At 36.3% G+C, this 16,023-nt stretch overlaps 1 protein-coding gene across 2 annotated transcripts in view; it reads right to left on the bottom strand.

Annotated features, from left to right (window-relative positions):
• Nucleotides 1–3,424: 3,424 nt before the first annotated feature.
• LOC125056501 (amphoterin-induced protein 1-like) overlaps nucleotides 3,425–16,023 on the bottom strand; it is a 119,308-nt gene continuing 106,709 nt past the window's right edge. For both annotated transcript variants that reach the window (XM_047659629.1, XM_047659628.1), the window contains exons 3-4: nucleotides 13,556–15,061; nucleotides 3,425–4,402 (exon numbers count right to left, since the gene is read on the bottom strand). In XM_047659629.1, the coding sequence (XP_047515585.1) occupies nucleotides 3,720–4,402; nucleotides 13,556–14,990 (2,118 nt within the window). In that variant the 5' untranslated portion in view covers nucleotides 14,991–15,061 and the 3' untranslated portion in view covers nucleotides 3,425–3,719. The remainder of the gene's footprint in view (nucleotides 4,403–13,555; nucleotides 15,062–16,023) is intronic.

The raw sequence follows: 16,023 nt of genomic DNA, 5'->3' as shown, positions 1-16,023 counted from the left end.
ACACATTCACACGCGTGTACGAAAACGAAGGCTATATTCGTGGGATCAATTCGGGATAATTTTTGTCTCTCAGTATCGTATATTTGGCATGACACTTTTCTTGTAACAGTTTATCTAATAAAGGGGAGGTGGGAGGTGGGGGAGATAGGATAAAGGACAGGGGGTGATGAGGAGAAAGGAAAAGGATACAGAAATGAAATGTCAGCTAATACATATTATTTCTATTTATGGCATTGTTAGAGTTCGTGCTATTTGGAACCTTGTGGGCGAACATGCCATCAGTGCATGAATTCATTAAATATAATTTTTATTCTACGTTTTTTTATGTAATAGAAGCCAAATGGGTAGGAGGGCACCGGGCACCTGCCCTGCGATTCTGTAACTCACTTTTCGAACTCACACAGCGGTTTTCGCATCGGCGGTCGCTCTCAAATCAGTCCTGAAGCAGTCATTTTATGATTTGGCATTCTAAAAAGGTGGGAGCATGTAATTTATTGTTTATCAGAATGCCAAATCATTAAATGACTGCTTCAGGACTGATTTGAGAGCGACCGCCGATGCGAAAACCGCTGTGTGAGTTCAAAAAGTGAGTTACAGAATCGCAACGCTGATGTTAAGTGATACCCATGGACACATATTGCCAGAAGGCTATTAAGAACTGGACCGCTCTTTTCTTGAAAGACCCTTAGTCTAGGTTCGGAAATACTTTAGTGTGCAGCTGGTTCCACTTAAGAAACGCTCTGTTGTGGACAGAGGTACGTCGAGTTAAGTTCATGTTATTTTCAAACGAGTAAATTATTTTTCTAACACATTTTCGTAAGTCTCATCTTTCATCTATCCTTCTTGTAACATTACATATAATACAAAAGATAGCTTACCAAGGTTTTCGGTGGATAACAATTCATACATAAAAGCGTATTTACACACTGCTGGACATAGGCCTTTCACCTAAATTTACAGTACGACAGGACCCCGCGCCTTGTGACGCCTTCCCTCCACCACTCACCAGGTCCTCTGTACACCTAGTGGGAGGCCGCCAACCGCCCGCTGGTCCTTGGCTGTACTGTCCATTCCAGGACGTTTTTGTCCATTCGAGCAATGTGCATATCATTAAAGAAGATTTATATAAAAGTAAATAATGCAAGTATTGGGTACGAAGGGGAAGAACTCGCTATTCCTACCTCTCCTATCCGGAGTACAAACTGGAACATTCCCTTGTGCCGCGGGCGGGAGTTTGCGTGTACGTCAGGGAGGATATCTGTTCTCGACACATTGGGAAATTATTATTAACGGCCAGCTCCTGGGGTATCCAGAAAACTGCCAGCTGATTAGCGGCTGTGTCGGAAATATGACTAGAGTCGTGGTTCGTGGTCGTGGTCAATTGAGTCCAAGCGTGAGGTGCTGGTGTTTAGTTTCGACTGGACGTCAAGGAAGAATACGAAATACCACCTCAACGTCTGTCGTCCTAGAACTGTATCATTCATCATCCACCAAGTATTTCTGACCCAATTCGACTTAAAGCCCTTTTTGAAAAGGCCGGCCATGCACTTACGAGCCATCTGACATAGTATGTCCATGGGCAGCGATGCATACTTCATGTCCATAAGCGATGGTATAATCTAACCCTAAAATACATCAGTTTTAAAGTAACAAAGTTAGTTATAACTATAAAGGCACTAACTAAAACCATCAGTCAGAGTTGACTTAATGCCATATTCAAATAACTCCCGTTGCATTCAAAAATTAAAGGCTAATTTTAGTAAAACACAATTTGATATTTAAATTCTCCATTTATTTCCGTTCCCAATCACAAACGTTCTCGCTCTATTGGTCCAGACATAATTCATTCCAAAATTTCATTCGTTCATAAACCACTTAATTATAAATTTCATTATTATATATACATTTTTACAATTGATAAAGCGTGACATATACACAAAAGGTTTACGTTAACGGATTTTTAAATTGGTTACATTTTATTTACAATATCTAGACTTTGACTATGGAGTTTAAGTTATATATCTCAGCCACACTCAGAGTTGTCAAGCCATCTAGTAAATATTTTTTACAATTCCCCATTGAACAATCGAAAGAAGACAATATTCCTTCGATTCGTTAAAACACTTTTAAGAAACATATATGGTGGCGCGGGGCATATTCCTTTCAACCAATCAGCGCGCGAGGTGCGATCCGTTTCACAGTTTGACGGTTTCACTTCGATAGATTACAATCTACCGAATAATAATACGTTAAATTGTAAGCAGTGTGTTGAGGTTCACAATCTTTCGACAGTTCACAATCTCGCGAGATAGATTACAATCTAACGGTGTTTACAATTTTACGGTGACATATACACCGTTCTTTAGTATAAGTATAATAGGATAATCAGATTACAGCTGATTATCTCTATAATTTCTTTTTTAAATCAATCAACAACAATAAACTCGTATTGGTTATATTTTCTTAAACAGTAATAAAAATGTTTAGATGAGTTGAAATTCAATAAGATATATGTGTTAAAATTGTTTGTTTTTTAAATAAATTATTTCAATATTCAAAGCCTTCTAAATCACGAACCTGTATAGTTTACCAATGACATAAGTAGAAGTGTTTTTACGTTGAATACAAATATAAAAAGTTACGCTATATCTTTTCTCAAGTGTGATGATAATATTTTTGTAATATGGTATTAATCAGCCAAATATTATTCGGTAACGCATATATATATCGAACACTGACTATATAAATATGCGTTAACGCACAACAAAAATTATTCGTGCAACATATTTAGTTCGTGCTGGAAGAGCTGGAATATTAAATGAAAGATTTCTTCTTTGATAACGCGTTTATTGTGGTTGTTCAAAATAGTCATAATATACCTACAGGTCCAACCACAATCAAAGGAAACGTGCCATCATTTTGTCTTTCGTTTGTTCTAAACCAGAAATGTTTGGGGAATTGTATCACAAGCTATATACAATTCTAAGGAATCGCTATTTAAATAACAAATGATTTTGATGTATATAACTAATATATTTTTTTAAATATTTTAACAATTCCATTGATTTATATGTTTCCTAATATTAATATTTACAGATTAACAATATTATATTTGTATTAATATATCGTTAAAAATAGGAATGTTTTTAATCGAACACCATAAGATTTTTAATAGAGAATAGTTAGCTCAAACTTTGGTTTCTGGCCTAAACCTGTCATTTTCTATATAAAGAAATATCATATGTACAAGGTGGGTTATCATATGGAAAAGATTTTGTAAGTTAGGGTTAAGCGGGCCATAGACGGACCGCATGTTGCAGTAAAGACCGACTGCAATATGCGGTTTGCTCAGGAACTGCTCGAGCGGTCCGTGTATTGCGGATATGAATTTAGTATGCAAACTGCAGATCGCCGCATGCGTCGATGTGCGGCGACCGCATATTGCAGTCGGTCTTGACTGCGACATGCGGTCCGTCTATGGCCCGCTTTAACGTGAATTTTAACTTTTATATCTCAAACTCAGTCTAGTTTCTGAATATTACCCAGACCCAAGTTCAAAAACCACAGTAAATCCGTGTGAATCAAATCTCATGTTTTCATCGATAGAATGTTTAAAGAATATCAGGACACAGACTTACTTTTACAGTAACATGTTCTTTTATTAGGTATTGTAGGTTTATGCCAGATAACTTAATTGTATGCTTATACCAAGTAGAGTACTATACTTGTGTAGCATTGTCAACAGCCAAGTAATTATTTAAGTCACACGAATTTCTTTTCCTATGCCCACTTGTTCTTAAACTAGCACCAACTATGTTCGCTCGCACTCTATCCTTAATTTCATTTTCAAGATTAATTTTAAGAGTCTTCTCTGCTCTTTGGGACACCAGTAACTGGTTGTGGATGTTGGGGGAACTAACACTGTTTCTGGGTATCGTGGCATGAGGTGTTCCAGGTGCTGGCGATGGCGCTGGTTCTTCCTCAAACCTCATCTTCACAGGACCGATATCCATATCACTCTTGTTTAAACTGTAATATGTTCCTCCAAACATCTTTGTATTAAAGTTTTCGTAATATGGTATAACGCCATTGAGTGTGGAGAATGGTCGTAAATCACTCTCATATGGTAATCTTCTTGGTAATGTCACGTATCCTTTTGGACTCATGAAGATGTTGGCAGCTTGCAAGCGGCTGTACAATGCCGGGCTGATGCTTATGACGTCGTAGTTGGGTGATTTTGGACTCTGTCTGTCATGTGATGCAGCTGAAGAGCTCTGAGCGGTTGATCTAAGAGGTATTGAGAGTAGATCGGGTGGATATGTCTGTGGGTCATTCGCTATTCGATCTATTAGCAGCTCTTTATGTATTGATAGTTCCTCCTGTCGGTGATTTTCTTCTACAGCTGTGAAAAAAACAATTTGTCATCATCATGTATTTTTAGCTCTCAACACAAACAGTCTTATAGAATTTTATGCTTATAGCCAAATATTTGTTATGATAGTCAAAATAAGTACTATTTAATAATAGAGATGCCTTTTAAAATTTGGATACGTACAATGACTCTCGGATTACTAGTATTGCTAAATATAATTACAAATTTATTGTCTTTAGAAAAGTAAATTATTAAATTGTATTTTTTTGAAACCTAAATTAAACTCAAACTCAAATTACTTTATACATACAAGTAACCAAGTATACTTATGATCGTCAAAAGAAAAGATGTTAAATTGATTCTTAATTTACATTTACTATCAGTTCGCAAGTCAAGCGAGTAGAGTGGGCAAGAAGAACTGACAAGATACTCTCCGCTACTCTTTTTAACTGTCAAGTTTTGAGTCATACAAATTGTTTGAAGTGGAGCAAATCAATCCCAAGGATTACGATCATTTTAATAATTTATTGTTTAATTTACGTTTCCGAGAGTTTTTTATTTATTTAATTTAATTATTAGATACCTCTGTAACATAAGTTTAAATCAAAATAGAAGAACGTCTTACTAAGCTTATAAATTTTACTTAGAGATTTGGAGAAGAAATACGAATCGATACTTTTGAAGCGTAAACTATGTTGGCCTAGTTCGATCTTCAGCTGTGCGAGTACAGTGAATGAAAACATCGTGGAAAGCAGATGTAAAAAGTTGACGGCATCTACCAAGCATAGAAGGCTGATCACCTATTTGCCTATTAGATTGACAAACGACCATGAAACAGATACAGAATGTGAAGACCAAGTTTGGTTACGCCACTGGCTATTCGACCTACTCGTATTTTGTGTCCAATTATTCTTCGTATACTGTTAAATATCACAGCTTTAATTTTAATAGGAAATGCGGAGGATGTCAAATTATACCCGACATTGTTTATAATTTATAGCTCGCTAACTATTTTCAATGAAACATTCTTAACACTGACGTGCTTTAGTCCATAAAATTTAATGAGGTTTGCGGTCCTTTGTACCGAAACCTGATTGAAGTAACAAAACAACAGGCGTTCCAAATTTACGGTACATCAAAGGGTTGGAATTAGTTTTGTCTGAAAAAGCTTTTGTTTCCATAAGTGTGTTGTTATGAAACGCGTGTCGATTGGTACTTCCATTTCAAGACTCTTGATACGGTTTTTTTTAATAAAGCCGAAATACTTATAATGAAAAACGGACGACTGACAAGACAATCGCTAGATACGAGCCTTGCTATTCTGTAACTCACTTTTCGAACTCACACAGCGGTTTTCTGATAAACAATAAACCTCCCTCCTTATCAGAATGCCAAATCATAAAATGACTGCTTCACAACTGGTTTGCTGCGAAAACCGCTGTGAGAGTTCGAAAAGTGGGTTACAGAATCGCAAGGCAGCTTTGTTCGACATCAACATCATGAGGTATCATCATACCATCCAAGGAGGGTTTGGTTGGTTCTCCCAACCTACCAGAGACGAAGAGAACATTCACTTTGGGTAAGGTTCAGAGTTGAGATTTACTCGAGAGATTTTGAAGTTTGACTCCCAATTAATATGAAGAAGGCATTGCATGTTGACATACGTAAATCATGGTTCTCTCTGGACCTTGGCTTTTACCCTTATAATAAACCCAGGTGCCACAGTTCCAATACGAAAACGCCTGGCTAAATGACCCATGATGTCAGTTTTACCCATATAAAACCGAAAGGAGTGCAATATATTTGCCCTTATTTACAATATTGTTTTCTGGGTTAAGTATAAAAAATCTCACCTATATATGCAATAGTCTTTTATTACTGAATAAAATTATATGAAAAGGGAAAAGTTCCTGGTGATTTCCATTTTTCGGGAAATTGCGAGGAAAAATGCCTATAAAGAACCGAGTAATTCCAAACTTATACCATTCAGAAAGTTTCATTACAAAAATCGCTTTGATAACGATTTCATTCTATTATCAAATTATTTTTGGAGGTAAATTGGAAGATATTAAAATAATTATTTTAAAAAATCATAAATGTAATTTATATAATTTTGGAGATATATTAATTTTCAAGAGGAAGAAATAGTATTAGAATCAGTACAAATTCTCGTATCAGAGTGATGTACCAAACTCCTCCTTAAAGCCTAGATCTAATTTTGGAATGTTGTATAACCCTCCCCTCCACTTTATGAGTTGGCCACTCCAAAAGTTCTAATTGTTTCATTTTTTTTGACACCAGTAACCTCTATTTAATAGAAATATTAGTCCTTTAATATTCTTTATATGGCATAACAATGCGTCAGTAATAAATAATAATGCAGTGTAAACCTACACAATAGATTGGGCTGGTTCTTGCGATTACCTCTATACGAGAAAGTGTTGATTGCTCAATAATAGTTAATAGTTCATTATGCAATAAATACTTTTTTTATTTTTACTTTATTAATAGATTGGGTATTCGAATTATCATATAAGGCGAGAAAACTCTGTCCCGGAAGTCTATCCAGCTATAATTTAATACTCTAGCATGAGAGCAGTTTTGGCCTAGTGGCTGTGCAGTGTGCACCAATGGACTTTCTATTTATTTTATGTAATGAATAAGTAGGCAACTGGTAGATAGTACCGGTGCCACAGCTGATGCTTTCCTCTCTCAACGAATAAGTATCGCAATACAGCGAAGAAATGCTGTCAGCTGTATACACTGCCACAGGGACCAAACTTTTAAAATTTGTTTTAATTTTTTACTATTTATATTATTATTATGATGGTTTAGAAAATTGTAAAAGCGTTATATTTAATATTGTGTATTTCGATGAATAAGTCATTTTGAGTACAGTAAAGAACCAAATTGTAGTTTTGTTCTAATTATGAAATAATACGTTTCATTATAGGGTATAATTATGTTTATATAATTGTTAATAATTACGAAACAATGGACTAATGGGGAAGGTATGTTGACTAAATTTTATTTTTAGATTAAATTATATTATTATAATTGTATCTAACTAATTTTATAATATTATTTTTGAATACCCTAAGACTGGTGGAAGTTTGCAATTGGATTAAGTATTGCGTAGTTATGTTAAATAAACGGGAAATTTTTAGGAATAACATTTTCGCATTACAAATATTAGGTTAGTTGAGAGCAAAGAAAAGCTTAAAAATATCTGAAAGTGGATTTTAGCGTCCATATAAGTCGTTTTTCTAGAGTTAACAATGTAATCGAGGCGCTGGAAAAGCGGAAAAACTTAAACGAAAATTGTGATGGAGGTATAAATTTAAATTATTCCACGGTAATGTAGAATTTTCATGAAAACCATCTCAGTAGAAAAATACATATCTTTATTGTTATTGGTTACGTAAATAGGCTATATATTATATGTTGCTTTATGTAGACAATTTAAGAAGGTAGTTTAATTTTTGATTGGTTGTACAAAATAAAGCTAGAAGTACATACTCGTAGATATAAATTATGTTTGTTGTTTGATATGATTATACAATTTTCTTTAATAAACGGTTCAAACATAATAGTCTTTCATCCAACTTCGATTTTATTCCCTTTGGAGTAGAGACTCTTGGGCCGTGGGGTTCAAGTGCACAGGCGCTAATTAAAGATTTAAGTATGCGCCTGGTAGATTACCGGTGACCCCAGAGCTGGTGTCTTTCTCGCTCAACGAATAAGTAAATAATAATAATAAATAAAATATTTATTTGTTTTCTCTCACACAAAAAAATACAGACACAAAATACAAATTTCAGCATTAACAGGCAAAATCTGTGTGAGAGACTGGCGACTGTACTAGGATACCTGTATTACAGATTGCCAGTCCCTCCGCATCCGGACCGAATGGAATTTAAGTAGGTACATCAATTTGATCGAGAAACTATTACAAATATTACAAATATACTCACATTTAAGTGGGTGTATGTGATGGTGCATGTATGGTTTAGTGTATGTAAGTGTTAATGTATGTATGTGTTAGTGAATTTATGACTTAGTGTATATATGTCTTAGTGAAGCATACATGAGCATGGGTGATAGTGTACCTATGTACTCGTATACATAACGTGTTAGTGTTAGGTATTAGCTGAGGACTACTAACAACTTCTCAGTCCCCTCGTAGTCTAGATTTTTAAGCCATTTGACTGTAGCTTTTTTACACTCATATTTAGTAAGCGGATATATGTTGATCAACCTGTTTATCTTGTTATATAGGTGACAGCCCATAAAACCAAAAAACCTTCTTGAGAAAGCTGTGGACCAACGGGTATCTGAGGTGCAGACTTTATATTTGCATCGTTTGTTGTCATTCAAAGAAGGATCATAGCGAGTTATGGAGTGTTGTTTGAGCACAGTGTTCAGTATAAATAGTTGACGAACACTCAACACGTCAGATAAAAGATATAGATCTTTGGTAGGGTAAAAAAATGGTTTAGAATAACTTACTTTCAATAACGCACGCTGAGCCCTCTCCAGTTTTATAAGATTAGTTTTACAAGCCCCTCCCCAGACAGTAACACAATAGCTTAAAACGGATTGGCAGAGGGATTGATAAACCATTTTAATTATCGATTTTTCAGCAATATTACGGAGATTCTTAAAGGTGAAGATAAGTTTCCGAGTTCGCGATAGTAGCAGGTCAATGTGGTAGTTAAACTTTAGCGTGCTATCAACAACGACACCTAGATACTTAGTATTGTTGGCAACAAAGATCTTTTGACAGTCACAAGAATCAGTATCAGAACATACATGAGCAGTTAAACCAAGGTTAGTACTAGAACCAGGAGTTTTTATATAGAACGGTATACATTTAGTTTTATTGACATTGATAGTTAGGGCATTCATTCTGAGCCATTTGTTAACAACGTCGAATCCTCTTTGAGCAATGTCGACAGTATCTTTCCAGCTATCACCATGAAACACAAGTGCAGTATCATCTGCAAATGTTATTATTTTACCATTTTGTAACTGGAGGTCACAAAGATCATTGATAAATGCCAGAAACAGTGTCGGACCTAAAACACTACCCTGTGGCACACCATAGCGTATCGGCAAATCGTCACTAACAATGTTGCCCACCCTTACTCTTTGCTGTCTATCACTCAAGTAGCTATCAAATAGTTTAAGCTGCAAACCACGAATACCCAAAGCCTCCAATTTATCCAGCAGAATAGGACCAGCGACCGCGTCAAAAGCTTTTGCAATGTCCAAAAATACAGCTAAAATTTTATTTTTCTTATCTAGTTTTGTAACAATATGATCAGTTAATTGATGAACTGCGTCGCTTGTTGATGAACCCGGTCTGAATCCAAACTGTGAGCTGGAGAGTAGGTTATTACTTTCTAAATAATCGATGAGGCGTTTGTTTATCAATTTCTCAATGATTTTGGATAGCGTAGATAGTTTAGAAATAGGTCGGTAGTTACCGACACAATCTCTATTACCACCTTTATAAACCGGAATTACTTCAGCTAGCTTGAATAGGTCCGGAAAGATCCCTGTAGAAAGAATCAAATTAAATATATATGTAAGTGGAGGGACTAAGATTTCATGATAACGTTTGAGAAAGGCTCCAGAAATATTATCTCTGCCCGCAGCACCGTCCTTCTTCAGTTGCAAGATAAGAGATTGAACTTCAACTTCATCAGTAGGTAGCAAGACGAATGAGGACAGTGTAGGATTGATTGATGGTTTTTTATAAGAGCTATTAGAATATGCTTTTTCGGCAATATCTTTCCCGATAGAAACGAAATATTTATTAATGTTGTTGACTGAGACCATCGGGTCCAGTGGAGAGACCAATTCAAGTGCAGTGCTAGTTGTATTGTTAGAGTAGGTTAGTTGTTTGATAGTGTCCCAGAGAACTTTTGTATTAGTCTTAGCAGCTTTAAGTAGGCGGTTTCTCTCATAAGTATTTTTAATATTTTTTAAAAGTGAGTTGCAAAAATTTCTATACCTCTTGTAAGTTAACGTTAATATTTCGTTACTAGGATTTTTTCTTGATTTTTGATGTAGTTTGTCACGATGCTTTACACATCTTAGTAGACCTGCAGTCATCCAAGGCCTCTTGATCCTTTTACGATTTGGGATGGTTAAAGTTTTCGTATTTGCTTTAATTACAGTGTCAAGCGCAGTCAGAAGAAATGCTGTTGCCTCATTGGGATCAGTCATTTTATATACAAGGCTTAGGTTTAAGTTCTTCATAGCATCGTCCAAAGACGGGTAATCAATCTTTTTCAGAGAAGAGTATTTGTCAGTCATAGTGCTACGTTCAAGTTTCAGAATTAAAGTGTCGTGATCCGTGACTGAGGTTTCAGCAACATAACAAAAGACGCGATAAGAACATTTTAGTATTACATGGTCAAGACAAGTCCTGCCATGAGTTGGAAATATGTGGGCTGGCAATAAACCATGAGAAGCCAACATATTCAAATACGTTGAAGAATTAACATCCTTATTGTTATCCAATATATCAATATTGATATCACCTATCAGAACTTTATGAGTACTACTAATCTCAGAAAGAAGTTTGTCAAGAGATACCAAAAACCGTTGAACATCTTTGTAACCAGGTGGTCTATATACTGCAATTAGTGTTACATTATCCTCAAGGTTAATCAGTAAACAGTTGGCATCACAAAGGTCAGGCTCGGATATAACTAATTTCAAATGTTTTTTGTAAAATACTACAACTCCTTCATTCTGTGTGAAGTTTTTCTCGGTTAGAGCAGAGTTGTATCCCTCAAGAGATGGTAAGTTACGATTATTATGCAGCCAACATTCCGTTAAGATTATTAAGTCCCAATCAGTCCTGGATCTAAACAATAAGGTTTGAAAATCAGAGAAGTTACGATTTATACTACGAATGTTTTGATGGATAATTTTTAGACACTTATTCGGGCAGTTCATAAGTCTCTGGCAGTCCTCTATGTCACAAAGAGAAGATTGTGCAACATCAAGTTTATCGATATCATTTATAATTGCATTAGTTTTATCGAATTTTATTTATTGAGTCCGCAACTATGGTAAGACAAAAAGGCACGCGGTACAGCACAACCCTACGAGGATTCCACAATCCCGGGGACAACGCCACACAAATGAGACCAACACAATACACATACACACGGCACGAAGACAGACTGAGATTGTTGTTAACAGTTACATTCTTCCTATGAGTACACTTTGTATATATTGAGTGTAAGTGATGTATAATTTCAGTGAGTGTGTGAATATAGGTTAAAATAAGTGTAAGAGCAAATACAAAATCAAACGAAAATACATTATAGACTAAACGAGAACTTAACATGAAAAAATTGACTAAGGTAATTTTATTACTAGCAAGACTAAAGTAAATCAATAGAAATAAATAACAATATACAGTTAATTGGCAATATAGGTTAATGAGAAAGCAGTTACATGCAATGAGTCATGATTCCTTTGCCAGCTGAGATAAGCATTTTTCTGATTGGATTAAAATCGGTCTACCAGTCGAATCCTTACGCAAAAGTATTCTTCCATTTGAATGCCAGCACGAGTAGTTATGTTTCTTGGCAAATTGACGGGTTTCAAACATAAGTTTTCTTTGAGATGGACCTAGATGTTCGTCAATGTAAAGTGGAGTCTTTATTCCTGGCAAACCGATAGTATGAGTATTGAGCTTCTCAGAAACCGGCCTTCCTTTGTTAAAGTTTCGCAGCTTAGTCAATAAATCATTTTTAGCATTAACACTCGTAAATTCAACAACAACAGGTCTTGATACTCCTGGTCTACCCGGCAGCCGATACAAGTCACGTACATCACTCCTATTTATATCGACATCCACAGCTTTGCCGATGACAGAAAGGGTCGAGAGTAAGTTGTCAAACTTTTCGTTTTCAGAAATCGGGATATTGCGAATCTCCAGAGTTGCATCTCTTGTACGAAACTGTATATCCTGGATATGCGATTCTAAGTTTTTTATGGCATTTTTATTATTTTTTTGGTTAGTTTCAATTTCCTTTACTCTGTCATTGGTCTCCTCCTGAAACTTGTTAATAAATTCTATTCCTTTTTCTATTTCTGAGTTAGACTTCTTTATTTCCTGGAATTCAGTTTTTATATTGGATAATTCAGAAAATAATTTGTTTAAGGTGTCATTTAGAGTGGACTTCCATTCACGTAGGTTTCGTTCTTGATCCTCTCTCCATTCAGAAAGCATTTTCAGGACATCCGCTCTTAAGTCGCTACTTTCGGAACTAGAATGAGCATTCGGGGAAGAGGTCTCCATTCGTTGTCGCTTGGAGCGCGTTGTTATATTGGTGTCACCCTTGGCAATACAGCCCGCACTCGTCATCGGAGACTTCGAAAGATCAGACTCCGATCGGGAACAAGACATCACAGAAGTGATACGAGGGGGTGAGTGTTGGATATTGGGCATATCTTCAATGAACCCAGAGTTCAATATCGCAAAGCAACAATAGACAATCGCATCAGTTGATCGTAGCAGGTATAACAGCTTAGTAGTAACGTAGCAAATCACAAGCGTCGTAGTCTAACTTACGTCATTAGCCGAATGTGATGTAGAATTTCGACTCGCCGGCACTCAACCGTTTGGTGTAATGGCAAACAACAGCGCCCACCTCACAGCTTATCCAAGAAGAGGCACGGGTTCAAAACCACAAAAAATCCAAAAAGATCAATTTAGTATTTTAATTTAAGATTTTAAATTTAAATTTCTCACAGAACTCAACACAGTGGACACGTCCAAGCGCTTCCGCGGTCCGGAGGGGAGAGTATCGCAATACAGCGAGGAAATGCTGCCAGCGTTAAAGGTGCCATGTCCAAACTTTTAAACTTGTTTTAATTTTCTTACTTAATTTTTATTATTCCTATGTAGGTTAAGAATATTGTAAATAATGTATATTTGATTGTTATGATTAGTAATAAACGTAATATCTATAATAATGTTATAGAAACATCCTGTACCGCTTAATCATCTACGCATAGATTTGCGTCTATGGAAGTAATACATAATAGCAATGAAAACATCACTTTACAGGATAAATCATAAAATACTAAAATATAAATTACAACAATAAATTGATTGTTTGTCTAATTATATTAAACTTTTAAATGTATTACCTAAAACAGTATCGGTATCCAGTAGAGTCTTGTTCAATTCCGACATTTCTGTTGCTTGGCTGGTCAGCGTCGCGTCGTATTTCTTATTAGCTTTAATAACTATTTCACTTTTAACTAGTTTCTCAGGCTCAGACGCAACAGAGCCTTCTATAAGTGCATCACCATTCGATGAACGTGTATCTGTTTTAATCAGTCTTTTCATTTCACTGCTATTTGTTGTACAGTGGCAAAGAGTTATAACTGCCCCAAAAATTATTACTATCGCTGTGAGACTCCCAACCATTATTGCAAAAGAGTCCGCTTCCATGCCAGCTATGGTTCCTGCTCCACTATACTTAGATAACACTAAAGTCAATGTTTTTTCATCTGCACCACCTGGGTTTTCTGCTACACACGTGTAATTTCCTCTATCGGTATATCTAGCGTGGAGGATCGTGAGATTAACCCATCTTATAAGATCTAGTGAGTTGTCAGTAACAACATACCGGATTTCCCCAAACGACCTCAGCTCAATAGTTCTCCCGTTAAATTTCCATATGACTTCTGGAGTAGGGTTACCGACAACTTTACAAATCAGAGTCACGTTTTCGTCATAACTTTTGAACGTGGAATCTGGCAAGGGCTCTAATATGGTAGGCCGACAGGCGAAGTTTGACGAATCTAATTCGTTCCAAAGTTTGGAGCGGGTTGCAGCAGGCTCCGCACATGAAGTTGGGGGAGTATATAAATTGTGACTTATCACCCAATCCCGAAACGTTTGTAAATTGCAATCACATCGCCAGGGATTATTATGTAAGTCTAGGCCGGACAAGTTTCTTAAAGCCATTAAAGTTTCGGGTTTCATGTGCCTCAGATTGTTACCGTCGATTCTAAGAATCTTTAACTGCGGTAAGTTTACGAAGGCCTTTGTGCCGATTCGGACGATTCTATTATTGCTCACTTCGACTTTCTGTAAGTATTTTAAGTTTCGAAACAGTCCGTCCTCCAATTTGTCGATCAAATTATTGTTTAAGTTTATCAATCTTAGTTTCTCGGTGCTCCGGAACGTGTCTGGATGAAGGAATCGTATTTTATTTTTAGATATATCTAACTCTATCATTATGGCTAATGTAGCGAATGCTGATTTATGTATAGTTTCTAAGCTACAGTCTCTTAAGAAGAGTTTTTTGAGATTGCTTAGGCCTACTCGTTTGAAGGCTTCTTGGTGTAACTGGAGAAGATTATTATTGGAGAGATCTAATATTTGGATATCGCTACTTAGGTTGGCGGGTACGACTTTAAGGCTTGAGTTTGAGCAGATTGCAGCCTTATTGCCGGACTGCCACCGACAGTCACAAGGGCGCTGGCATTCTGTCGTAAAGTCAGTAACAGTCATGGAGATGGTGAGCGATAAAAGGGATATCCTCAGCCATTTTTCCCAACATTTGTCAGCCATTTTGTTATGTTGGTCATTTCTTTGTGTCGATGCATTCCTGGTGAATGTTCTTCCTTCGTAGCATAAGGTATCTGAAACAAGGAAATGTAAATATTAATTTAACTCAAAGTGTTTGTGGAGATTAATCGTTTTAGAAGGCAGAAAAACCTTCACCTTAAAGATATAGCGTGTATTCAAAGTAGCATAAAGTACAGTTTGCACTCAAGATCAAGATTACACCCCAACGCTTGATGGAAAATCCATGGAAAACTAATATCAAGTATTCAAGTCAAACGTATACAGAAATCGTTCGATCTACGTTGTCAAATAGCAAGAAAATAACTAGAATTGGGACGTGTTTATAAGAATGGTGATAAGATTAACGTCATGATCAGATGGCAAAATTTTGACGCGCGTTTTCAAATTGCATGACAAGACATCATGGTATTTACATACAATCGACCACAAGTCATCAGCGAGCGTTGACGCGGCGCTCAGAGAAAACATCTCTATACGCAAGCGAACGCGCGTTGACAGCCGCTTTGACAGGTATATTACGTGACGGTTCAGTTGTTCGCGCGCTTCCATTGCGATTTCACTTTTTTGTGACTTGTTTAGCTCTATCGAAACAGATTGACGAGCTCTCGCAACGCGCGTTAGCGCTTGTCATTTGAACTCTTTATAAATATGATCGCGCGTTGCATGTGAACAAGGCCTAAGGGGGTTTATCTACAGTTTGTAGAAGCGCTAATTATACATGTAATAAGTATAATTTACTGTAAAATAATAAAAATTTATTACAATACACATGAGTCACATAAAATGAATTTATAGGCTATTAACATTTGCTAAGCTTTATGATTTTTACACATTACCTAAGCATAATCTAATCGAAATTTGTAAATACCTAGTAATATTTATATCTGTGGACGATGAAATTGTTATATTTATTTTGCTGGTAAATAGTGTGATGCAACGGCGGGGGGCCGGGCGAGCGTGTGATGTGCTAACGTGTCGTTCATTCACCTGAGGTCACTGACCACACCACACGCCG

This window comes from Pieris napi, chromosome 15, assembly GCF_905475465.1.
Source record: "Pieris napi chromosome 15, ilPieNapi1.2, whole genome shotgun sequence".
Classification (NCBI taxonomy): domain Eukaryota; kingdom Metazoa; phylum Arthropoda; class Insecta; order Lepidoptera; family Pieridae; genus Pieris; species Pieris napi.
This window is presented reverse-complemented; position numbering and strand designations above follow the sequence as displayed.